This window comes from Medicago sativa, chromosome 1, assembly GCF_051527215.1.
Source record: "Medicago sativa cultivar Bolivia chromosome 1, Bolivia_mono, whole genome shotgun sequence".
NCBI classification, from domain to species: Eukaryota; Viridiplantae; Streptophyta; class Magnoliopsida; order Fabales; family Fabaceae; genus Medicago; species Medicago sativa.
The window spans coordinates 91,040,082-91,067,898 of record NC_140749.1 but is presented as its reverse complement, the minus strand read 5'-3'; the positions used below and the strand labels follow the sequence as shown (position 1 = coordinate 91,067,898).

The following is a 27,817-nucleotide window of genomic DNA, read 5'->3' as shown; positions in this document are numbered from 1 at the left end:
GTTTAAGACTTTCTCAAACTCCCCCAAAGACTTTTTTTTGTCATGGTAGGTAGTTTTCTTTCTATGTATCTTTGTTTGACAACATTAGTTAACGTGACAACTAACTACCTTTATAGTCCATGTAAGCATACTGATTTATTTTTACGGTAATATATATTGGCATTCAATTTATATACACCCACACGACACACCCGGTTAATCATGTTAAAAATGGAGTTAATTTAGTTGGTTAGTTCAATTACATCAATTAACAGTACTTTCAAATTAAATTGAACTAACTTGGTTGGGAAAAAAAAAGTAAATAGAATTAACAATTTAATCAACTAAATTAATCACAGTTTTTTAAGTGATTAACTAAGTGTTGCAGGTGTATAAAAAGGTGAGTGTGCATAAAATATTTTTGTTATTTTGATCCACAATTCTACATCACTTTCGAATTTTAACTTGAGTACACAATTTCTTTGTGGTACTTTCTTTCTGAGATATTCTCTTTAACTAACAACTTGTGATTTATATGCATTACATTTTTTAAATTAATACTGTATTCATGTTATATCAGTTATCGTTGTTATATTTATTATAAAAAAGCACCCGTTTATTATAAACAATACTAAAATAGCACCCGTTTTATTATTAATACTGTATTCATGTTATATTAGTCCCTGAATAGAAAAGAATTCGTCATTTTAGTCCTTGAATGCAGATAAATTGTAAAATAGTCCTGAATGTAGACTCTGTTATCAATTTAGTCCCTGAATGCAGACTCCGTTAGTCAATTTAGTCCCTGAATGTAAACTCCGTTAGTCACTTTAGTCCCTGAAATTGGCTAATAGGGCCTACATTCAAGGACTGTTTTGCAATTTCTCTCCATTCAAGGACTAAAATGACTAATCTTTTTCCATTCAGAGAATAAAGTGACTAATTCCCCTACATTTATTTAGTGGTTATTATTAGTATTGTTTATAATAAATGGGTGCCTTTTTTTTACTCAAAAGAATAATAATAAAACGATGCTATTTTTATTATGAAGGTGATTAACTTTTTCATTGATTTTCTTTCCAAAAAAAATAAAAATTCATTGATTTTTTTTTTGTTAAAAAATCACTATTTTTTTTTGGTTACTTTTTCTATTGAATAATTATTAATTACACCATCACAATTTTTTTTTTGTCAAGAAACACCCTCACTAATATTTAACAATAAGAAATAATAATTATTATTGACAAGTGATGCATCTCGCGATTCCCACACGAGCTACCTTAAACCCTATGCATCCCTTTAGATTCTACATGTCCTATTTGTGAAAATGAACTTGAGACCTTGATCCACCGTCTATTTAATTGTAATCGGACAAAGGCTATTTGGAACTCGATTGTTGGTCCTAGCTGCAATCTCCCTAATGAGGAGAGTTTGATCTTCACTTGGTCACATGACAATATTGAGAAACTCGGTATTGTGATCCCTATCACCATGTGGCTCATTTGGTGTGCTAGAAATGCTAAGATTTTCGAGGATAGTAACACATCTCTTATTGATTTATTGTCAAAAATTAATTATATGACATGTGACGTTGCTTATGCTTTTAGTGATACACATAAGGAGAGTACAAAACATCGGGCTCGATTTATCGCTTGGCAAAGAGGACCATCTGGTACATATATCCTTAATGTGGATGGTAGTGCTCAATCCAACCCTGAAATGACAAGTTTTGGTGGCCTAATTAGAGACTCCAATGGATGTTTCATGCGTGGATTCTATGGTAATATTGGTTACTCGAATATTCTTCATGCTGAAATGTTGGTTTTGCTTCATGGGATTCGACTTTGTTGGGAGGAAGGTTTGAGAAACATTATTTGATACACTGATTCCATTAATACTATTCATCTGGTACATCATGCAGATGTCTTCACTCATCACTACGGAAATAAGATAGCTACTATAAGAAAGTACATGGATAAAAGTGATATATTTGGTGATGAAATTCACTATCAACGTGGTTAGCTCTATCTTTCACCAAAATACTAAAATAGTTTATAATTCTTTTGAAGAATGAAGAAAAATCTCAACTCGATCAAATGAGTCACACCATAATTAAATCTTTTTAATTTCTTCTTATTCTTCTTTATGCCTAACTAGCTCGTTAATTGTAACAAAAAAAAAAAACTAGCTCGTTAATTATCAACTAATTTTTTACCAACTGAGTATTAAACATGTCAATTTGCAAATTAATTTTATTTGTGACCATTCTAACTAAGTTGAATCCTGTGACGATATGTGACGCATGTGGGGAGGGGGGAAGTGGATCTTTGTAGGAACAAGTCAACAAACAAAAAGTTCATGACTTCCAAGCAAACTATAAGGAACCAATGAAGGTTCATCACTAACTTACTGTATGTTCGTACTAATGAGAAGACGAATCAGAGAATTGTCTTCATCCCTTAATTAGCATTCAATTTCCATCAAAAGACACAATAGCTAGCTTAAACTTGAATAAGTGTCAAATTATGGTGACTGGTCTTACATACGCAGAACCCAAAAATGGATGTTACTAGCTAGCTATAGTTAATTATTCATTCATCTCTTATATACTGCTCTGAACTATAAGTACTGTGCTTGCCACAAAGAGTAATTGAGATCATGGGGGACGAGTTGCCTCTAACGTGATCAAATTGTAGCTGTATAGTTGTTTTGATTTTTCAGTGGCAGTTTCCATTTGCATAAAGAGCTTTTGTTTTTGGACCATGATATTTGAAGACCTTACTTTTTCATACACTAATTCAATACCCTATCCTATTTTTACATTTTTCTTCCTATCATATTATCAATTATATTTATTACATTGCTCTTTTCTTTTTTTTCATTTTAAAGTGTATACATTCATATAAAGTGTACATTAAACATTTTCCTTTGTTTTAATATGCTTCAAAATTGGAAAAGTAGGTCTCATGCTAATGTGTTTACGCTAATGTCACATAATCAAAGGGATCAAACTTGTAGTACGCAAGCGCGCACACACAAAGAGACACATATCTTCAAAATATGAGATTATTATTTAGGGTTAATTATGTTTTTGGTCCCTACAAAATTGCGACCTTGTAAGTTTAGTCCTTACTTAATTTTAATAGCATTTTTAATCCCTACAAAAAATTTCTGCACTCAATATTAGTCCTTACTCAATCCAAATTTGTTTAATTTATGCTTAAACTCTTAAGTTTTTCAACAATTTTTTACAGGCGTGTTAAGAACATTATTAAAAGGTCCTCCGAAAAAAATATCGCAAAAATTTGATTTCTACGTCCATATTTTTGTTACTTATATCTTAAACTTTTGTCTTTTTAAAAAATTCATATTTAATTTATTTCATGTTAAAAAATTATAGATTTTAGTAAATGAACCTTTCATAGTGTTCTAAACTTGTATAAAAAGAATCGTTAAAAAATTTAAGAGTTTAATGATAATTAAACAAAATTTATTTTAGCAGGGACTAAAATTATAAGTAAATTTTTTTTTGTAGGGATTAAAAATGCTATTAAAATTAAGTAAGGACTAAACTTATACGGTCGCAATTTTGTAGGGACCAAAAACATAATTAACCCTATTATTTATTATAATTATTAGAAAAATGTCTCTTTTGTGTGTGTCTTAACACTAAAAATTTGGTCATTTGACTATACAAGAATTGCTCTGCCTTTATATTAGTTTTTAGATGCACTTGGTTCTGATATTATTTTGGCCAAATTACTCTCTTTGTCCCTTAACTTAATAATGATTTCCTCTTTTATCTTTTTTCATATTATTTTCGTCTATTTGATCAATTTGCATATGAATTTTCAAGATTCAAATCTATGATTTTATTTCAATATGAATTCTTAGTGTTCAAATCTATGGTCTTTTGCTCATATTTCATATGAATTTTAGATTTAATGTTTCTAAACTTATATACAAACAAACCAAAATGACAAAAATGATGTGAAAAAAAGATATAGAACGAAATCGTTATCTGAAATTAAGTTAAGAGATGATAAGTATAATTTTTCCTATTATTATTCAGTAGAATTCTACCTCATGTCTCACTTCTACTTAGAGTAAATCATCAAATTGATCTCTGTCTTTGTAAGTCACTATTAAATTAGTCCTTGACTCTATTAATATGCAAACTAGTCATTGTCTTTTGTCAAAAAATTCTCAATTAGGTCTTTTATCATGCGACAAAAACTTGAAGACATGGAGCTAATCATGAAAATTTTGACAAACACAAGGATTAATTTAAAATATTAAAAGAGTCGGGGACTAATTTAAGAATGATATACAAAATGATATACAAAAACATAGATCAATTTGATGGTTTACTCATTTGGAAATAGAATACCCGTTCGGCAAGCACATCATCCGTATGTGTAGGTGCTTCTGGTACTTCAAGAATACATCATATCTAGTTTCACACTTTGTCAACTTCAAGATCGTTTGTTTTCACAAGGAGCACATTAAAGAGAATTCATTAGATAAAATTATGGTATGAGGTTTTACAACGCCAAAATCTTCATCTCTTAATTTAGACTTTGATCAAAATTCGTACAAAAGACATATGTGAATTTCAAATCCTTACACAGGGAATTACGGTTGTGAACCAACCAAACAAAAAAATTATGAGCATCTATTATGAAAGTGTTAATTTAAACAAAGCCTCAAAGAGTCAAAGTGTTATTATTTCTTTTAAAAGCTAAGATCTTTGTATTTCTGAGCTAATTTTTTTATCCTCTCTTGTTGTGAGTTACTCTTTGTTGAAAGAAACAATTATTTAAACTTCTATTTTGGTCCAATAGTTACTGTGTAAATCCTCAAAGGTTTGAAGAGACCGCATTGTTTGGTTCCACGTTAAATTACTAATTTCGTGTCACAATGACAATTTGAACGTGATATTGAGAAACTAACTTTTCAAGCTTCAACCAAAACGCACATTCTAGACTATCCTACCGTGAAAACAAACACTAGCTAAGACAATTTGAAATGACTAAAGTAAAACACATTAATAGAAGTATACTCTAATGGTTATAGTTTGTTGAAAATTCATACCTGGAATGTCATTTAGGGTTGAACTTGTGCTGGACCAGAAAACATTGAAAGTGAGGGTGAAAAATTAAGATATAAAATATTAAATGGTAAAGGGGACAAAATTAAATATTTTAATCATTTATAGGGGGTGAAGGTATAGATATAAGGGGATAGGACATAGGCCAATTCTCCATCTTTTACCAAATGGGCTTTTTAACTTCAGGGTGTTCAAGTCCAAGTGGAAATTCCAAGTGCCCAAGAGTCTGGTAAACCAATCTGATGAAATTTGCTGTTCACACACAGTGTTTGGCTGAAACACACCAGTAAAATACTAAAATACCCCTTCGGTAGTTAACTGCCGTGAAAGTCAACCGGCGGTAGTTAACAGCCGCGGAACTTCGGCAGTTAACTGCCGCGAAAACTTCAAAGCTGAATTATTTTTTTTTGACAAAAACCTTAAATTGTGATTATTAATATTTATTGATTTTGATTGTTTCAATCATTATTTTGATACGTTTCAAACAATTGCAATGTTGTATTTATGCATATATATCTTAATAAGAATAACATTTAAATCTTGACCAAAAAAAAATGAAGAGCATTTAAATCCTCAAAAAGCATTTCGATGAGTGTAAAAATTAAGCATTTGAATATAGTTTTGCAAATTACTTAAATAAATAAAAAAATAACGTTGTGCACAATTATTTTAATGTAGAAAATATAACAACATACTATACCTTAAAAAAAATCGTTGTGCACAATTATTTTAACAATTTTTTGGTTTTTTTATTTAAGTAATGTGCAAAATAATATTCAAATGCTTAATTTTTACGCTCATTGAAATGTTTTTTTTAGATGATTTAATTAAATGCTATTCTTATTAAGGTATATATGCATAAGTATAATACTGCAATTGTTTGAAACATACCAAAATAATGATTGAAACAATCAAAATCAATAAATATCAATATTGACAATTTAAGGTTTTTGTCAAAATAAAAAATCAGGTTTGAAGTTTCCGCGGCAGTTAACTGCCGAAGTTTCGCGGCAGTTAACTACCGTCGGTTGACTTTCCGCGGCAATTAACTGCCGAAGGGGTATTTTGGTATTTTACTGGTGTGTTTCAGCCAAACACTATGTGTGAACAACAAATTTCCAATCTGATTGTTCAAAATTTGCAAAGTAGAATACAATTGTAAATTTTTTTCCTATGCAAAAAAACAATAAATCTTCTTCTATTTTCTTATGATAACCATAAATTATCCTTTAACCTTCTATTAAACTATGAAAAAATATCGCCATAAACTTAGCTTAGTTGATAATGTTTTTTAATTATATATACATGGTCAAGATTCGAATCTCGAATACCCTACATATTCATCGTAGAGGTGAATTTCTAAAAATTAGACAACTTAACCCAATAAAAAATTATGAAAAAATTAATATGTTAATCAAAACATATTATTAGTTTTTTTTTAAGCAAAAACATGTTATTAGTTGAAAAATAAGCTTTATGTTTCTTTGCAAAGGGAATTTATACTATAAATAAGCGACCCATCAGCTCAAGTGCTCAAGACAGTTTTTTTTTTTTTTTTGTCAAGAAGTGCTGAAGACAGTTAAAAAAAAGAGTTATTTACTAGAAATATTTTGTACCAAAAATAAAAAAGAAATTTTAAATCCACCATCTTTGTTTTCAATTTTCAAATATTTTTAATATTTGAAATACATCTTCTAGGATGCTCAACAATCTTTCATTGAGTTTTCTAGATTTTTCAGAACCCCCTTCTCCGAAAAGAAAGGAAAAAAAAACTCAAAGGCATGTGAAAAGTTTGTTGGAACAAAATGTGTTTAACAATGAACCTTAAAGAGTTTTGATGATAACAAGGTATTAAAAATTGTAAATTGGACTAGCTAATATTTGTTCAAGTGTACAGGACCATAATTATAAAGTTACATCATCATTGGTTCTGAATGAGCAAATAAAGAGCAAAAGAAAATGAAGCTTAGATGATTCTGAAGGCAAAGCGCTCCTGAAGTCAAGCTGCTCCTGAAGAAATAGCGCTCCTGAAGTAAAGCTGCTCCTGAAGAATAGTGCTTCTGAAGACAAGAGGTCCAGAAGCCACATCATCAGAAGCTGCGTCATCAGAAGCTGCAGAAGTCATATCATCAGAAGCTGCATCATCAGAAGCTGCCTCATCAGAAGCTATTTCACCAGAAGCTGAATCTCAACTGGATTTGCAAAAGATTCAAGAATTGAAGAATTATCAATGCAAAAGCTGTCCATTGGATTCGAAAACACAAACAAAGGATTAGTGGAATTTTGCAACGGTCATTTCAAAGGTGTTTGAAGGCTTGTGCTTGCATTTTGGACGAAAGCGTTGACATTGTACTTTGTACGAATTGTACAACCACGTTCTCCACTACTCTGTTTTGTGTCCACGCTTCAAGACAAGAAAACAACTCCAGAATACGGTCTCGCCTGCATATATGTTCCTTTGGATAAGGAATGGATTTCAAATTGGTTCTTCATAGGACAACAACCAAATCAGGCAAAAGATCATTGGTGAAAGATCAAGCTTCAATAACGACTCTTTGGTGTGCTGGCAATTTCACAACGTCTCTTTCACACCTCTATAGAAAGGAGTGAAGACCTAGAGATTTGGTAATGCAAGAACGCTGAACGAAAGACTCACAAGATTTTCACAAGTACCAAACCTCTGCTGAAATTGTTCTGCATTCACTTAGAATTTCTGTGTCTCAAAGTCATATCTTAGAAATTCTTAAGTCCATTGAGTCTGTATCTGATTTGTATTGTGAGCACCTCTGATTGTATATCAAGTGTTCAACCTTAAACAATTTTCTGTGTAATTTTGTTTAGTTAGGAAGTCTCTTGCAGTTGTGCTTGAGCAGGAAGTCTCTTGATTGTGTTCTTGAGCAAAGGAAGTCTCTTGCTTGTGTGCTTGAGCATTGGAAGTCTCTTGCTTGTGTGCTTGAGCATTTGTAATCAGATATTACTCATAGTGAAATCTCCTTGGAAGTGCAAGGGGGACTGGACTACTTCCGGATTGTGGAAGGAACCAGTATAATTGCTTTGTGTCGTTCTTCTTCTCTCTCTCTGTTTTATTCCGCTGCTTTTAGATTCTGATTATCACTTCAGAAGCTGTCTCACCTAGCTTCTGATCAGTGTGTTCTGTTTTTAGGAGAAACGAAGAATTTTTCAAAACACAATTCAACCCCCCCTTCTTGTGTTTTTCTCACCTTCAATTGGTATCTAGAGCCTTGGTCTGTTGTGTATCACTTAACCGTGCAACAGTCAAAGATCTGAGAAAAACATGTCTACTCCTCCTCCTACTGGTCCTGGTGAAACTAGCTATAAACATGTCTCACATGATTATAGTGACAGTAAGAAATCCAGTGTTGGAAAGATTCCAAAGTTCAATGGAGATGCTGAAGAGTTCTCTTGGTGGAAGACCAACTTTTACAGTTACATCATGAGCCTAGATGAAGAATTATGGGATATTCTGGAAGATGGTGTTGGTGATTTAGTCCTTGATGAAGAAGGAGCTGCTGTGGATAGAAAGAAACATACTCCAGAACTGAGGAAACTTTACAAGAAGCATCATATTATCAGAGGAGCTCTTGTCACTGCCATACCCAAAGCAGAATACATGAAGATGAGTGACAAATCCACTGCTAAAGCTATGTTTGCTTCTCTCTGTTCAAATTATGAAGGGAGCAAGAAGGTCAAAGAAGCAAAGGCTCTCCTGCTTGTACATCAGTATGAGTTATTCAAGATGAAGGATGATGAAACTATTGAAGAGATGTACTCAAGGTTTCAAACCTTAGTTTCTGGGCTACAGATTCTAAAGAAGAGCTATGTTGCTTCTGATCATGTAAGCAAGATACTCAGAAGCTTACCTGCCAGATGGAGACCAAAAGTGACTGCCATTGAGGAAGCTAAAAATTTAAACACTTTAAGTGTCGAAGATCTTGTTAGTTCTCTCAAAGTTCATGAGTTAAGTCTTAATGAACATGAGTCTACTAAGAAGAGTAAATCAATAGCTCTTCCATCCAAAGGCAAGTCATCAAAAGCTCTCAAAGTGGTTGAATCTGAAGAGGAAGAACAGTCAAGTTCAGATTCTGAACCAGATGCTGCAGAAATGGCCATGCTCTCAAACAGACTTCAATATCTGGCCAAGAAGAACAGAAAGTTTCTCTCCAGAAGGGGTAACTCCAGAAGCTCAAAGAAAGAAGATCAGAAGGGATGCTTCAACTGTAAGAAGCCTGGACACTTCATTGCTGAATGCCCTGATCTTCAAAGAGAAAAGTCAAAGGACAAGTCAAAGAGGTCTACATTCAAACCAAGCAAACTCAAGAAGCAGATTAAGCAGAGTTTAATGGCAACCTGGGATGATTTGGGTAGTGAATCTGGATCTGATAAAGAGGAAGCTGATGAAGATGCAAAGGTAGCTGTTGGGTTGGTAGCAACAGCAACTTCAGAAGCTGGATCAGATTCAGACTCAGAAGATGAAAACGAGGTATATTCCAAAATTCCCAGAGATGAACTTGTTGAGTCACTTAAAGAACTTCTTACACATTTTGAAGTAAGAACCAATGAGTTGAAGGATTTAAAAGAAAAATATGCTGATTTGGTACAACAGCAAAAATCAACTCTACTGGATCTGAAAGCTTCTGAACAAGGACTTAGGGGCTTTGACTTCATGTGTAAAACATATGAAGATCAGCTCAGGTTCTTATGTCAGAAGCTACAAGAAAAGTGTAATGAAAAACCTTTAAGTAACCATGAAATTGCTCTTGAAGATTTTATTATATCTGGCATTGACAGAAGCAGAGTGGCTTCTATGATTTATAGCATTTACAAGAACAATGGCAGAGGAATTGGTTTTCCAGAAGTGAAACTTGAGAAAACCAATCTAAAATCTTGTTGTGAATGCATCAAGGAAGGTCTGAAAACATTCTTTGTACCAGAAGGGGCTGAGTTGGAAACTGTTGTTCAATCAGAACCTGAAGCTTCTAGTCCTAAGGCTAAGATTACTTCAACGCCAAAGAACTCTAAGTCAAAGGCTATGATCAAATCTGATTCCAAGACTTCAAAGGTCAGGATCCTGAAAAGATCAGAACCTATTCCTCAGAGTCTGGTGAAACCAAAATCTGGGGTTCTGAAGTCTAAGTTTCAGAAGAAGATAGTTACTGCTTCTGAAGTACCAAAACCTAAGGTGATGGTTAATCAGAAGCAACCCAACTCACAGCACAAGGTACAAGAAGTGAAGAGTAAAGCCTTAAGTACTAACCTTCCAGGACCCATAGAACAATGGGTACCTAAATCTAAAAATGTCAATGATGCAGGTATGTCTAAGAGCAGTGCCAAAGCAAAGATCATGGTACCTAGACAGCGGTTGCTCAAGACACATGACAGGAGACAAGTCCATGTTCCTCAGCCTAACAATGAAAGAGGGAGGAAATGTGAAATTTGGGGGCAACCAGTCAGGCAAGATCATAGGTACAGGAACTATTGGTAATTCCTCTACCTCAATTAATAATGTATGGTTGGTAGATGGTCTTGAACATAACCTTTTGAGCATTAGTCAATTTTGTGATAATGGTTATGATGTGCTTTTTGAAAAACCCAACTGTACAGTAATCAACAAGAAAGACAAATCCATTGTGTTCAAGGGAAAGAGAGTTGACAATGTCTATAAAATCAATTTTTCTGAACTGGCTGATCAGAAGGTGGTTTGCCTACTATCAGTGAATGATAAGAAATGGATGTGGCACAGAAGGTTGGGACATGCTAACTGGAGATTAATCTCTAAGCTTAGTAAGTTACAACTTGTGAAAGGGCTACCAGACATTGACTATCATTCAGATGCACTCTGTGGTGCATGTCAGAGAGGGAAAATTGTGAAATCATCTTTTAAAACCAAAGACATTGTTTCAACCTCAAGACCTTTAGAATTACTCCATATTGATTTATTTGGACCAGTGAGTACTGCATCCCTATATGGAAGTAGATATGGATTAGTCATTGTTGATGATTACAGCAGATGGACTTGGGTGAAATTCATAAAGAGTAAAGATGTTGCGTGTGATGTATTCAGTAGCTTCTGCACTCAAATTCAATCTGAAAAAGAATCAAAAATTTTGAAAGTCAGAAGTGATCATGGTGGAGAATTTGAAAATGAGCCATTTGAAGCTTTTTGTGAAAAACATGGAATTTTCCATGAGTTCTCTTCTCCTAGAACACCACAACAAAATGGGGTTGTAGAGAGAAAGAATAGAACTTTACAAGAAATGGTCAGAACCATGATTCATGAAAACAATTTACCAAAACATTTTTGGGCAGAAGCAGTGAATACAGCATGCTATGTTCAAAACAGGATCTATATTAGACCTATTTTGGAGAAAACAGCATATGAACTCTTTAAAGGAAGAAAACCCAACATCTCTTACTTTCATCAATTTGGATGTACATGTTACATTCTGAACAACAAGCTCTACCTAAAGAAATTTGATGCCAAGGCCCAAAGGGGAATCTTTTTAGGTTACTCTGAAAGGTCAAAGGCATACAGAGTGTATAATTCAGAAACACTCTGTGTTGAAGAATCTATGCACGTTAAATTTGATGACAAGGAGCTTGAAGATAAAACTTCAAAGCAAGGTGAAAGTTTTGCAGAGATACAGGTTCCTGAAGCTACTCCAGAACCTGATCAGATAGCTGAATCTGAAGATAGTCCAGAAGCTGAACCCACATCAGAAGCACAAGATGAAGCTGCTTCTGATGAAGCACAAGATGGCTCACATCAAGCAGATCCTCCCAGAAACACATTCAAACACAAGTCTTCACATCCTGAGGAGCTAATCATTGGAAACAAAGATAGTCCAAGAAGAACAAGATCTCATTTCAGACAAGAGGAGTCAATGATTGGACTAATCTCAATGATTGAACCTACAACAGTTGATGAAGCACTTTCAGATGATGGATGGATCCTAGCTATGCAAGAAGAGTTGAATCAATTTCAAAGAAATGATGTGTGGGATCTGGTACCCAAACCTCAGCACAAGAACATTATTGGAACAAAATGGGTATTCAGAAACAAGCTGAATGAGCAAGGTGAAGTAACAAGAAACAAAGCCAGGCTTGTTGCACAAGGGTATAGTCAACAAGAAGGCATTGATTACACTGAAACGTTTGCTCCAGTTGCAAGATTGGAAGCAATCAGGTTACTTCTTTCCTATGCAGTTAATCATGGCATAATATTATATCAAATGGATGTCAAGAGTGCATTTCTAAATGGCGTCATAGAAGAAGAAGTGTATGTCAAGCAACCTCCTGGATTTGAGGATATTAAATATCCTGACCATGTTTTTAAACTGAAGAAATCACTATATGGCTTGAAACAAGCTCCCAGAGCTTGGTATGATAGACTAAGTAATTTCTTAATCAAAAATGATTTTAAAAGAGGACAGGTTGATACTACACTCTTCAGAAGGACCCTTGAGAAAGATATTCTTGTTGTGCAAATATATGTTGATGATATAATATTTGGTTCTACTAATGCATCTCTTTGCAAGGAATTTTCTGAGTTAATGCAGGATGAATTTGAAATGAGCATGATGGGAGAGCTGAAGTTCTTCCTGGGCATTCAAATCAATCAATGCAAAGATGGAGTCTATGTTCATCAATCAAAGTACACAAAGGAGCTTCTGAAGAAGTTCAAACTTGAAGATTGTAAAGTGATGAACACTCCAATGCACCCTACGTGCACCTTAAGCAAAGAAGATGAAGGAGCTAAAGTAGATCAGAAGCTGTATAGAGGTATGATTGGTTCTTTGTTATACCTCACTGCATCTAGGCCAGATATTTTATTCAGTGTATGCTTGTGTGCAAGATTCCAATCAGATCCTAGAGAATCTCATATGACTGCTGTCAAGAGAATCTTCAGGTATTTGAAAGGAACAACTAATCTTGGACTCCTTTATAGGAAATCCTTAGATTATAAGCTAATTGGATTCTGTGATGCTGATTATGCTGGTGATAGGATTGAAAGAAAGTTAACTAGTGGCAATTGTCAATTTCTGGGTGATAATCTTATATCCTGGGCTAGCAAAAGACAAACAACTATTGCTATGTCTACAGCAGAAGCAGAATACATTTCAGCTGCAAGTTGTTGTACACAACTACTTTGGATGAAACATCAGTTGGAAGATTATCAGATAACTGCTAACAGTATTCCCATTTATTGTGATAATACTGCTGCTATTTGTTTGTCTAAAAATCCAATTTTGCATTCAAGAGCCAAGCACATTGAAATCAAACACCATTTTATCAGAGATTATGTTCAAAAAGGAATTTTAGATATACAATTCATTGATACTGAAAATCAATGGGCTGATATATTTACTAAGCCTTTAACTGTTGAAAGATTTGATTTTATAAAGAAAAATTTGAACATGCACTTTGTATCGGATTAAATGCTTGCTTGCTCCTGAATAGGATTTTAGGTTCTGAAGTTAGTTCAGAAGCGGTAGTCCATCAGAAGCTCTTTATTGAGGTTCTGAGGAAAACTCGCTTCTGATGATGACGTCAGCATCTGAAGTCCAGAAGCTGGATTTGTTGCTTCTGAATAGTTGAATTAGTGGAAACATTGGAAGTTACCTTTTAAAAAGTAACTTCTGGCCCACTAACTTGGTAGTCACTCTGTGAACTTCTTACGTGGCCTGTATGTGTTGGTGTATAACTAAAAGGGCAATGATGATTTAATAGCTTTGAAAGTACTTTTCACGCGCCCCCAATTTTGTCATTAATGTTATGTTTGTTTGTCTCTTTTGAATTGCAATCGTTTTACTTTTAACACTTTGACAATTCACACACTACTCACTCACAACAAACACATTTGCTCTCAAACCTCTTGCGAAGTAAGCGCATTCTCTCAAACTTAGAACCCTAAAATCTTCATCTTCTTCAAATCTTCGTCAATCATCAAATGGCATCATCAAGCTCAAAAGTTTCAGAATCTACATCAAACAAGCAAAGCGTATCAGAATCTGGGTCCATCTACAAAGAGAAGACTATGGATATTCCATGGAAATCCTTAATCGTCCAAGTAGAATCACCAGTGGACTTCACTTCACTCAAGAAGTACGAAGTGGACATGGAAGGCTACGTAGAAACTCAGAAACTGTCTGGCTACTTCAACATGCTAAATGGGCCAACATATGTGAACTTGGTCAAAGATTTCTGGTTAAGGGCTGAAATTGTCAATAGAAAGCCTGTGAAGGCAGCAGATAAACCAGCTGGGTCGAAGAAAGGAAAGAAGGAGATTGAGTTGAATCCCACTTCCTTCAGTAGCCTTGAGATAAGGTCTGAAGTGATGGGTATTCCTGTAATCATCACAGAGGAGATAGTTGCTAAAGCTTGTAGAATGGATGCAGAAGGAAGGTTTCAAGAAATTGTTAAGAAGGATGATGTCCTGCTGCAAAACTACTACAACACTCTTCTGGGTGGTAACAAAGATGCTAAGCCTTCTGAAATGGAGATTCACAATAGAATGTTGGTGAAATTCAGCAACGATTGCTTCTTTCAAAGAGCAGGTGGGTCTGATCAACCCAACAACCAACAGAAGCTAGCAATCTATTTCATGACCAATCTGGAAAAGATAAACTTTCCAAGATATGTATTGGATCATCTCTGCTGGGCTATTAATGAAAGCACAGTCAAAGGAAGGAAACAAGTGCCCTATGGAAGATTGCTCTCTGAGATCTTTTATCAAGGGAAAGTGCTGGATTTGTTGAGAAGAACAAGGGATGCTTCTGATAAATGCTTCGAAGTTTCTACTGCAGAGAAGACTATCAGTAGCAAGACTTTGCATTCAATGCACTTTTTCAAGATAGCTCCTAAAGATGAGAAATGGTTGGAGTTGACCACAGAAGAATCTGAGATTATCAGGGACTTTCCTTCCATAGTTAAGGAAAGTAATCCTGAACACTTAGCTAGATTAGTAGCTGAGTACGTCTTGGAGGAAGATGCGAGGTCTCAGGAGGAAGCTGCTCTTGCTAAAGGGAAAGGCAAGAAGGCCAAAGCAGTTGCTGTGTCAGAAGCTGCTGTTTCTGATGCACCTAAAGGGAAAAGGGCCAGAACTAGTTCTGAATCTGATGCTGCTCCTTCTAAAGGAAAGAAAGCCAGAACCAGTACTGAGTCAGAAGCTGCTATTGCTAAAGTTGCTAAGTCTGAAGCTAAACCTGTTTCTACCAAGGATAAAGGAAAGATGCAGAAGATTGGTGCTGCTTCTATTCCTCAGAAGAAAAGAAAAGGTAAGGCAGACTTGGTAATCACTCAAGAGCAGCTGGAGGAAGCTCTTGAAGAAATGGAGAAAGAAGAGGCTGATCCCAAGCTGAAGAAGAAGAAGGCTCCCCTTCAACTTGTGAGTCCTATGGTTGAGATGACTCCAATAAGGAAAAGGATGGCAGATGAACGTGCTTCTGAACTTATTTCAGACAAAAAGGATCTAAAAGCACAATACACTCATCAAAGAGATGAAAAGCTCAAGGCTTTGGGATTGGAAGACTGTGATAGGTTCTACAAAGATAAATTGGCTGAAGTAAGAGCCATTGCTGGTAAGCCCACTGAAGACAATGAGGAAGACGATATGATGCTCATTTTTGAAAATGCTCCAGAAGAGGGAACTTCAGAAGTAGTTCCTTAAGCTGCTGATCCACAGAAGATCACTTCTGAAGCTGGCCCTGCAGATCAAGTAATTCAGATTCCAGTCACCTCTATCCCCATTTCACCTTCTTCACCATCAGTACCTGAACCAATAGAAGACACTTCTGTCTTAGACAATCTTGCTCTCCACTACTCAGGTGAGTTACCCATAGACAAATCTACTTCAGAAAAGGCCTCTGAAGCAACTCCAGAAGCAGCTGCTTCTGAAAATGTTGTTTCAGAAAACCCCCATCAACAAACACCTGAACCACATAAACCCACAACACCCCCACAATCACCAACAGCTACCATTGACCCCCAACTCAACACTCAAACATCAACTTCACCACAACAACCACCAACTGAAATTGAACACTCCCCACAACCAACTCCCATGGATGTTGACATCTCTCTAGTCAATGTTCAAGCCTCAACCTCTACCACTCACATTGCCTCTGACCAGCCTTCATCTTCAAACACACAAACACACTTTACCATTCCAGTTCCTAACCCTGTTCAAGATCTGGAAATCAGTGATTCTGATCTTGAAATCCTTGAACAACCACCCACAAACATCCTGGAATCTGGATATATTAATTCTGAGCTTCTGACAATCCTTAGTAGATTGCATAATCTTGTGGATCAACGAAGGACAATTGATCTCACAAGTGCATATGAAGACTCCTGGGCATCTCTTCAGAACCGGGCAACTGAGCTAATTGAAAGCATAAGGGCTAAGTGCATCAGAAGCAAGGAAGCTTCTGTCAGGAAGTTAATGGAGCATCTGAATCAGAGTCTCAGAGTAAGAAGTTCTACACTGCTCCTGGCAAACCAACCTTTCTTCTTAGAAACGGACTACTTGACCAGAGAAGCCAGGTTGTGTAAGCTTCTGAAGAAACAGATGGCACAGCAGCAGCAGCAAGAAGCTAAGGAAAGGGAACAGGCTCTTATCCAGAGGCAACAACAGCTTGAAGAACTGTTGCAGAAGAAGATTGAAGAAATGGAGGAGATGAAGAAACAACATCAAACCAACACTTAGTTGCACACCCTTGTGTTTTTCTTTTGTTTGTTGTTTGTTTTGAATTCCTAGTCCTTGCTTCTGAAACCATTCTGTTTTAATTCTCTTTGCTTCTGAATGCTTACTGATTCTGACTGTTTAGCTGCTTCTGATATTTTAGATATTCATGTTCATATATTTTTGATCTGATTAATTTCTTGTATACTCTCTTTTGTTTGAGTTTTTCTCAAATCTTTTTGTCTTTTATGTTTTTTTTTTTATCTTTTTTGATAATGACAAAAGGGGGAGTATATGTGACAAGTATTTAAAGGCTCTGAGCCCCATTAATGGTATTTGAAATTTTTTTGAAAAACTTCTATCATTTTTTTTACCTTATTGGTATAAGCTATGAACGAACGAAGGAGTATCAAAATTCAAGTAAAATTAATTGAACCATTCTTCTTATCTATAAGTTAATTCTTTCAATGATTCAATTTTGTTTTTAAGCTCTGATATTTTTTATTGTGCGAAAAATGAATTTAATTAACCTGGATAGAACTTAGGGGGAGCTTACAAACCTCACCTTAAAGACTATCAGACTCAGGGGGAGTTTGAGCTTACAAACCTCAGATTCTGAGCTTACAAACCTCAGAACCCCAAAGTCAACTTGTTAATTAGATTAACAACAATTGATCAATTTTAAATACTTTTGTTTGTCATCATCAAAAAGGGGGAGATTGTTGGAACAAAATGTGTTTAACAATGAACCTTAAAGAGTTTTGATGATAACAAGGTATTAAAAATTGTAAATTGGACTAGCTAATATTTGTTCAAGTGTACAGGACCATAATTATAAAGTTACATCATCATTGGTTCTGAATGAGCAAATAAAGAGCAAAAGAAAATGAAGCTTAGATGATTCTGAAGGCAAAGCGCTCCTGAAGTCAAGCTGCTCCTGAAGAAATAGCGCTCCTGAAGTAAAGCTGCTCCTGAAGAATAGTGCTTCTGAAGACAAGAGGTCCAGAAGCCACATCATCAGAAGCTGCGTCATCAGAAGCTGCAGAAGTCATATCATCAGAAGCTGCATCATCAGAGCTGCCTCATCAGAAGCTATTTCACCAGAAGCTGAATCTCAACTGGATTTGCAAAAGATTCAAGAATTGAAGAATTATCAATGCAAAAGCTGTCCATTGGATTCGAAAACACAAACAAAGGATTAGTGGAATTTTGCAACGGTCATTTCAAAGGTGTTTGAAGGCTTGTGCTTGCATTTTGGACGAAAGCGTTGACATTGTACTTTGTACGAATTGTACAACCACGTTCTCCACTACTCTATTTTGTGTCCACGCTTCAAGACAAGAAAACAGCTCCAGAATACGGTCTCGCCTGCATATATGTTCCTTTGGATAAGGAATGGATTTCAAATTGGTTCTTCATAGGACAACAACCAAATCAGGCAAAAGATCATTGGTGAAAGATCAAGCTTCAATAACGACTCTTTGGTGTGCTGGCAATTTCACAACGTCTCTTTCACACCTCTATATAAAGGAGTGAAGACCTAGAGATTTGGTAATGCAAGAACGCTGAACGAAAGACTCACAAGATTTTCACAAGTACCAAACCTCTGCTGAAATTGTTCTGCATTCACTTAGAATTTCTGTGTCTCAAAGTCATATCTTAGAAATTCTTAAGTCCATTGAGTCTGTATCTGATTTGTATTGTGAGCACCTCTGATTGTATATCAAGTGTTCAACCTTAAACAATTTTCTGTGTAATTTTGTTTAGTTAGGAAGTCTCTTGCAGTTGTGCTTGAGCAGGAAGTCTCTTGATTGTGTTCTTGAGCAAAGGAAGTCTCTTGCTTGTGTGCTTGAGCATTGGAAGTCTCTTGCTTGTGTGCTTGAGCATTTGTAATCAGATATTACTCATAGTGAAATCTCCTTGGAAGTGCAAGGGGGACTGGACTACTTCCGGATTGTGGAAGGAACCAGTATAATTGCTTTGTGTCGTTCTTCTTCTCTCTCTCTGTTTTATTCCGCTGCTTTTAGATTCTGATTATCACTTCAGAAGCTGTCTCACCTAGCTTCTGATCAGTGTGTTCAGTTTTTAGGAGAAACGAAGAATTTTTCAAAACACAATTCAACCCCCCCTTCTTGTGTTTTTCTCACCTTCAAAGTTGGGATATAAAGAGTCCAAAACAAATTAATTTTTTTACTAAGATAACTAAATTTGATCATTTAAATAGGTACTCAAGAACATTCAGATGAAATGCTAAGAGATCTCTTATAGCTTAAATAAATTGTATAGGTTCGAATTTGTGCTTGGGAAAGCAACAATGTTAAATCTTTCGTTGGATAATTTTCCCACCAATGAAGGTGCTATCCAACTCGATGGGTTAGTTTCTACACTTGCATGCAGAGGATACCCAATTCAAAAAAACAAATATCATAAATACATCGATTGAGAACAAATTAAAAATTGCTAAACAAAATATGATGAATTATCGAACAAACTCACAATATCCAAATTAATAGCATATAACAACAAAATGTCTACGAATGTCACAAAGCCTATAAATATGATGAAATTAAAGTGTTTATGATATCCATGCCTCCAAATGTTTAATGCTGAAGACACCAAAATCATTGTTTAATAATTAAAACCAATATGGGTTTAAATATGAGTTTGCTAGGATACACCCACTAGTTTTTATTAAGGTGTGTTTTAGCAAAGATATAACTAAAAAGTTGTTAAATACACCTTAAAATGTATGTTGCTATAACACACCTTTTAAAAAAACAAGTGGGTGTGTTATAGCAAATCCTATAGGCATTTGCTAGAATACACCCACTTATTTTTTAGAAGGAGTATTTTAGCAAGTGAATAATTAAAAAGTGGTTAAATACACCCTAAGGTGTAGCTTTGCTAAAACACTACCATATAAAAACTAGTGGGTGTGTTTTAGCAAACCCCATATATATATATATATATATATATATATATATATATATATATATATATATATAGTTAAAATAACCAAACTTTACATTATCAATCATAACCATCAAATTATTTAAAACATTTCAATTTTATTACAACTATATTTAAATTCACATATATGAGTGTGGTTGTGATTTGTCCACTGTGTAACACATTTTAAGTTGACGATGCATAAAAAGTAATATCATTTACCATTACCATAAATGTATGAAAAATATTAAATTTAAAGTGGTGCATGTAATCTTAATTAGAGGTACAATTTAAACAATAATTAATATTACAATGAAGATTGAATCATTCATTTTGAGACAATTATTATTTTATTTTATTTTGCAAATGTGTTGCTTATTTTGGGAGTGAACAAGTAATTCAAAAATAATTTGTGTACGGCATCTAATTAATTCAACACTATTAGGTTTGATGCATAGATTTAAATAATGGGTGATCGGGAACCTAAATCTATTATCATATTATGTTTTATTTTATATATTGGCTCTAACTCATCCCTAAAGTTGAATCATATTTATCACTAAGGGTAAATTACCCCTAATTTAACAAGGGATAACGTAGGCCTCACCTATCCTTCACTAATGGCACGAACAATTTTATTTTAATACTTCATCTGTTTTAAATTATATGTCATTCTACAAAAAATTGTTTGTTTCAAATTATATGTCCTTTTACAATATTAATGAATCATTTTTTTTGAAGCATATTTTTTTTTGACAATCTTGATAATATACATGTATTCTAAGCTACATTTTGCTTACATGTCACCTCACCAATGACCCCATTTCTAACTTTTATTCTTGATCATTCTCCTACTTTACTTATGTGTCACTCCCTCAGTCCATCCATTATACATAATAATTTTGATAAAAAGGAGTTCCACTAATCAATTGCCACCTTAATAAGAAAGAAGTAAGAATAGGAATATTAAAAAAAAATGTTACAGCACAAACAAAGCTATCGGTTACACAACTTTGACAATCTTTCATTCTTATAACTCCTTCACTACTATTTTTTTAAAACACTTGATTAATTGTTATAATATTTACACCATCACCATTGAATTTGTCTCTTTACATTCTTCCACATAAAGGTTAAAAAGATGTTACATTTTAGATCATCCATATCTCCCTTTTCCCCTTTCACCTATATAATAACCAACGCTAATCTCATTCCTTTTCTGCTCATTCTATAATATTTGATTGATGATCAATTTTATCATTTACCTCATTCTCTCTTGACTTTTCCACCATGACTACTATTAATGTTAATAACACCAAACCATCTTTCTACACTTTTCCTCTACCATGCTATCTAAATGTTCTAATCTTATATCATGTTTTTTTTTATTTTCATGGGCTAGGAGCAATCAAAAACAGTAGTTGGGTTTTGTTCATCACCACATTCAAGCAACAATTGGTTAGTTCATCTTAAATTTTGTATTACTGTTTATTCCACAAACTTTAACTTAGCTCTTCATCTCTTGATTATTAATTGGTTTCTATAACATGATAGGGAGTCAGGTTACTCTTAGATTGGTCAAATATTTGAGCTCTATTTTTTTATATGATGTTTGTTGGTCTATTTTTCCGACTTTCTTTTATATTTTCTTTTATTCCTTAATGTGTATGCGGAAATTTTTTATGTGCATTAGGAAAATAGGATTATTTTGTTCCATCGTTGTTACTCATGAGGAATTTTATAAAAAATGGTTGTTCATCATAATTTTTCCAAGAACTTATTGCATGGTACCTCTTCAATTCGGTATTATATTTTTTCTTCTATTTTTTACTCTTCATCTCTTGGCTATCCGTTGGTTTTATGACTTAATAGAGACTCAAGTTACTTTTAGGTTGACCAAATAGTTTATATTTCTGAAAAAAAGTAAAAAAAATAAATAAATTGATTGAAGGTTAATGAAAGGTTGTAAGAAATATAATGATAATTGTTTGCATCTATATTTATTTTCTTTTTGCAAAAACACTTCATTTACTTCACTTCATGCAAGTTGTACTATGAATGCATTATAATATATTCTTATTCAATCCTCCTACATACACAAGTTTACTACAAAGCTCCTCATTTTTTTCTAAGCTTATATATATTTGTTGGTCCCATTTAGAATGGACAAATGCAATACTTGTGCACAAAACACAACTTGTGCATTTACCTACAGCTGCAGGTTTTGGTGGGTCCGGTGACCTGTTAAAAATAAATAATTAATAAAAGAAAACATATTATATTGGGAAATATTGGTTTTATTGTTTTTTCTGTATACACCCCCAAAACTTGAACATTGAGAGTAGTAATTTCACACCACCCTTAGAAACACGTGCTTGGTTCTCTTCTCACATCTCACCTTAGTTTTCTTTCTCCCATCCTTCATGTTTGACAGAGAAGCATATTCATCCCCCATGTTCTTCATATTTTCAGAAAATTTTACTCACCATCAGTCTACCCATTATCTTAAGATCTCGAAACTATCACTTCTCACTCCCCGTCACCCTTTCCCACATCAGAACCCTCCACCACCCTCTCACTCTCACTCCACCTATTTCAGTATACAGAATCTTGCTCGCTCACTCAGTCCACAATCCACCTTCTCACCCAAAATCCATCTAGGAAGGTTAGTGAATCACAATATCCATCTTTCTATATTGATTTTATTTATGCTAAGGTGTGATTTAAAGTTTTAGGGTTTCTGATTTGGGGATTTTGATTTATGCGCTCCTTCACCTTTGATTAGCTACGAATTTGTGATTTTGGGTTTTAGGGTTTCACCTTTGATTTGCTGCGAATTTGTGATTTTGGGTTTTAGGGTTGCTTTAAATTTGATTTGATGCCAAGTTTTTGATTCAGTAAATTGTGTTCTTCTGGTACAGTGACGTATGTTTTTGGGTATTTTGGAATTCCATGGCATACCCTTGTTTAAGATTAAGAGTGAAATATTTTATTATGTGCAATCTATTTATGTAGTGTTTCAGGGTGCAAACTTTGTTGTACTATGTTTACACTTAAATTTATTCATGTTATTCATGAGTGCCTATGTTCATGAGTTTTTATTTTTGTTGTATATAACCTCAGTCAAACAGTTAAATTTTATGTTTTATAAATATATTTTGTTCCAAGTGTTTTAGAAAAACCAGTGAGAAGCCAAATCTCATTAAAATCTAGGGTAAAAGAAACATCTTTATCATTACGAGCATCTGGCCTACCTGTACTAAGTAGCAATGTAACATCTCTTTCTTTTTTAAGTTATTATTATTATGATAACTAATGGGTCTCAACTTTCAACTCATCAATGTAACCTAACTACTTAATTTCACAATTTTATATATCGATTTATATTTTGCTTTTGGTGTTGTCTTATTCAGGTGATGCATGTGTTGATTTTAGTCTAATTTTGATGTTGTGGGTTCTTAATTTTCTGCGAAGATCTTTATTGTATAAAGTGGTTAACTAGTTATTAATTGATCTTTTGTGTTTGCACTGCTGCTAAATTTTGCAGGGGATTGTTCGTGGCCAATCATTTCAACTCCAAACCATGAATGAAGCTATTTGACCAAATTTTAATGTGAGAGAAGTCACCGACTTTTGCATTTCTTGCATTAGATTGTTCTCTACTGTGACTGATCAGATGTAGTTGTTATTTGCGAAAAGAAAGTAATAAATTTTAGAATTGTGGCTGAACAAGATAAACATAATTATAGAGTGTGGGTTTTAGTGACAATGAAGCAGGTCATTTAATTGTTGTTAAATAGTTGGATATTGAATTCAATTAATATCTATGTAAGTTATCAATGGTCTAATGTACTTTAGGTATTGAAGCTTAGAAGTTAGGGCCTTCAAATATCAAACATTGTGAGTCTTTAGGTTTTGGTATTGTTAATGAGTCTATTGTTCTATTGGAGTTTCTTTTTTCTGTATTGTGATTGGGTTATATCTTTTCCTCTTCATAGGTGTGGAGTTGACAGATGCTTCCATATAATTCTCGCTTGGGAAGACTAAGAGGAAGTTATAAGCCTGTAAGCTTCTTTTGAATAACAATTTGGCTCAATAGCTATTTTCAGTCTATTTAAAATTTGTATCTTAGAGTTATTTATGCCATTGCCATTTTATCAAATTTGTAGGGAGAAGCAAAGATGGCGCATGTTGAGTAGTTTAATGATAGAGAGGATTGCAGATAAGGACCCTATCAAAGCAAGATAATTTCTGGAAAAAGCTTGATTTCATGAAACCTGATGTTGCTTCTTGTGATGCGGCCTGGAAAAAGTGGATCTTATATGCTTGGCTCTTCCAAAAAGGTAACAGTTTAGACTAACAATTATAACATTTTAATGCATAATATAGTTTTGGTACTCTTTAATGGTATGCTATGCAAATTCAGATAAAGTATCGAGTAAGATTTTGGGTTCGTTCTATGTAAATTCTCTATCATTTGTTTAAATTATTTTTTTGTCCACAGCTCCACACATGATAAATTGCTTTAGTTGGTTTTAGTATTGGACATGCTATAATAGCAAGATATTATTTGGATGCCCTGCGTTGAAAATGATAGAAAGAAAAAGCTTTTGTTTTGACAAAGGTGTTACACATTTGACATGTTATTGTGTGCACTAATGCATTTTAATAGGATCTGTATTCATGTCATGGTGTGCAAGGTTGAGGGTTGGGGGATAAAGTTGGTATTTAAAGGAAAATATTTAATTGAGATGGCACCAGTGCTGAATAGATACCTTAGGATGTTGTAAATTTCCTTAAGTGGGCATATATTTTGAAATTTGTTTGGGTTTCCACTTCTAATGACATATTAGGTATTAATGGTTTAAACTTTGCAATTTATGTGCAGACTGAAATGAATCAGATGCTATAGATGATGTCTTGGATATGATGAAGCTGAAGAGGAGAGAAGATTGACGGATATTCTGAGACTGGAATGATAAGAATTAGTAATTTTGAGTTGTATTGTGAAATTGTAATGAGAATTTGAGTATAATGATGAAGTTAAAGAGGAGAGAAGACCTGACATTATTCGTAGACTGAATTGAAGAGAATAATTGAGTTGTATTACTATATTATAATGAAATTTGATTATAGTGATTTATTTATTTTTAATTAATTTAACATTTTGCGGGGGTTTTAAACCTCCGCAACAAAACCTCCGCAGTTTGTTCCGCAGGATACCAGCTCCTGCAGATAATTTGTGGGATTAGTATAAACGGGGGGTTAATGTTACATTGAACTTTGAGACTAATTTTCGTCTCAAAATTTAGGCGCACCATTTTTCCGTTATTTTTTTAAATACTCAAGTCAATATAAGTTAAGATAACATAAGGAAGATTCAAAATGATAATAGATAACATGTAAATTCCAAGAAACTAACAACACAAAATCTGCTAGTATTTGGACATAACGAACCAAATTTGCCTAGTATTTGGCTTTTTAATATGACAGCCTTTCACAAATTCAAAAATGGGTAACATATATAACATTTATGAGAACAAGTTCATTATACTATTTTTATTCCCGAGTACACTTGAATAGTTTTTTGAAGAGGTTATCGCACATCCTCCACAACCAGCCTAAATAGATAGATTATTGTCAAAAAGTTCTATTTAGAAATTATAATTCTTTCGGTGTTTAATTCTCTCTAAGATCACGCAGATATTGACTAGCAATCACCGCATCCCATCTTTGTTGATGTGTTTTATCAATCTCTTGGGGCTAACTCTTGGCAACATTGTAGACCAAATTTTCTGAAATTAGAAAATCAGACAGTCAGATATTGCTGTAAGTTTAAAATTGAACATGGATACCCAACAATTGATAATGCCAACTTCAGATTAATTAGAAAAAAAAACGAAGTAGATGAGAATTCAGTACAAAATGATGCACACACCAGCAAGCCTCCTTTTTGCAACTGCTTCCTGCAGCAGTCTATGCTGAAAATATATAAGATCACACTCCAACTCATCTTCTGAATAAAATTCCGTAAGTTGTATTTCTTCATCCCTAACCAACTGCTCCATCTTTACTGGATCAGGCTTGGAAACGTCAGTACAAACTAACTGCTGATTTTCACTGCTCGGGCAGTTATTAGCTCTAGATGATTCAACGAAAGAATTTCTGCACCCACTTAAACCTGCTGAGAGATAAATTTATAAGACTAGCCCAAATAACATTAAACAACACACTAAGGAGTCATTTGGTATGTGGCAACTCTAATTTTCCAAACACATGGACACCTATTAATTTTATGCATGGTTATAAATATCATCCCAATATTTTATGTTGTAGCAGCATCTTACATATAGACAAACATAGCATCTTACATTTTTAAAAGCATGAGCCTAACATCAATTTAGATATAAGCATTATCTCCTTCACTAAATAATAAGAGAAAAAATCATCTCATCAAAAACAAAAATAAGAGAATAAATCAAAATAAGACATACTACAACATATTATTATGACAAGTTCTTTAGACTCCCAAAATTCTTACCCTTGTAAAGTTCATACTTAGCAGAAGCATGTTTTTGAATGAGAACACTTGAACCTTCACCATTCACTAATCCCACTGTATATATTTTTGCAACAAAACTCTTGTAATGAAGATGAAAGGGTGAAAATGTAAAGGAGAGGCAAAGTATCAGACAATTTTTCCCTCACCTGCATTCTTTGTCAATCTGCAGGCATGCTTCATGCATGTCTATGCTTAATCGATCCTTCAAGCTTTCCTCGGTTATGCGATAATCAACACTTCCCTCAAAAACTGAAAACAAGTCATATAAATTACAGGTTTTTGTTGTAAACAAAATTGCACCTTCTCGTGTATGTGTTGTTTCACTTTCAAAAAAAGAGGTACCGAGAAGTAAGATGCTAAGAATGACGTTGTTGGAGCATTGCATCAAAAGATTAAACAAAAAAAGAGCTCCAAATTTTTTAAGAAAATAGTTTCGTAGCCTTAGGAAAAAAAATATAGTGTAAAGCAAATCAAGGCAAGGTTTTGGACTTGCTCGTTTCAGTAAATGCATGCAATAAATAACAAGTTCAAAGTAGAGAAATAATAAGTTATAACTTTTATATGGATCCTACATTTGGCAGGCCGTATATTTGGTCTTTTACAATGGTTGGTCCATACAATGGCCGTCAACCACTTTTCCGGCGCGGCAGAGGTGAACTCCCGCACGGTGGTCGCCGACAAAGTTGCTCCGATTGCAAAATAAGCATAGGGGTTTTGTTTCTGACATCATGAGGAAGAATACGGTGGGTTTGGTTTTCCCAATGGCAACTCACGGTGGCCGGAAAACATGAGAGAAGGGGGAGATCTCAAAAATTAAACTTCTCCAATCTAAAAATAAATTGAGGGCTTTTGTAGAGGAAGAAGAGAGGAATTCAATGGTGGTGAAGGGGAATTTAAAGAAGGCCGGACGGAAGAGTTATGGTGACCGGAAGTTGGTGGTGGTGGTGGTGACGAAAAAAATTAGAAAGAAGAAGAAAAAAAGAGTCGTACAACAAGAGAGGAAGAAGAAAATATGGAGTGGCTTTTGTTCTTTCTTTCTTTCTTTTACTTTCAGATTTTGATTTGGGACTTTACCTGAAAATTAAATGGGGGGAAATGTTGGAGCCAAGTGAAAATAGTGGTATAAGAGGGAAATGAAATTCATTTATTTTGGCATAAGAGGGAAAGTGAAATTTGAGGGAAATGAAATTCATTTATTTTGGCATAAGAGGGAAAGTGAAATTTGAGGGAGATGAAATTTAATTATTTTGGAATAAGAGGGAAAGTGAAATTTGAGGGAGATGATTATACCAAAAACAATAATTAAAATGAAATTAATTTTTTTTTTTTGTTAATGTTCAATTCATTACATTTATTAAAAAAAAAAATCCCTTATTTATTTATTTTTTAAAAAATAACACCCCTTTTTTGGTTAATATATTCGTTTCACATAATCTATATTATATATAAAAAAATAACATCTTTCAGCTCTAGTAAAAGTTTAAAAAATAACCTTTTGAAAAGGAATATCAAATAA

General features: G+C 34.1%; 1 protein-coding gene and 1 long non-coding RNA gene across 2 annotated transcripts; one reads left to right on the top strand and one right to left on the bottom strand.

Moving 5' to 3' along the window:
* Positions 1–21,899: 21,899 nt before the first annotated feature.
* On the top strand, positions 21,900–24,878 carry LOC146959066 (uncharacterized). Its single transcript, XR_015024788.1, has 5 exons — positions 21,900–22,404; positions 23,287–23,352; positions 23,738–23,803; positions 23,909–24,082; positions 24,628–24,878. It is a non-coding gene; the product is annotated as an uncharacterized LOC146959066 (long non-coding RNA).
* A 397-nt stretch (positions 24,879–25,275) lies between these two features.
* LOC146959065 (uncharacterized) lies at positions 25,276–26,745 on the bottom strand. The gene is made up of 4 exons (XM_085734558.1): positions 26,448–26,745; positions 26,281–26,355; positions 25,678–25,923; positions 25,276–25,534 (listed from the first exon to the last, which is right to left on the bottom strand). Exons 1-4 carry the CDS (start codon positions 26,479–26,481, stop codon positions 25,503–25,505), a joined length of 387 nt encoding a protein of 128 aa, XP_085590684.1. The 5' UTR covers positions 26,482–26,745; the 3' UTR covers positions 25,276–25,502.
* Between the last annotated feature and the right edge of the window lie 1,072 nt (positions 26,746–27,817).

What these genes read in the sequence shown, in the direction of transcription:
- LOC146959065 (XM_085734558.1), bottom strand. Translation starts at nt 26,481, where the DNA reads ATGAAGCATGCCTGCAGATTGACAAAGAATGCAG. An exon ending in CAGATTGACAAAGAATGCAG is followed by an intron (nt 26,356 to 26,447) that starts GTGAGGGAAAAA and finishes AAATATATACAG; the next exon opens with TGGGATTAGTGAATGGTGAA. An exon ending in TAAGTATGAACTTTACAAGG is followed by an intron (nt 25,924 to 26,280) that starts GTAAGAATTTTG and finishes TTTATCTCTCAG; the next exon opens with CAGGTTTAAGTGGGTGCAGA.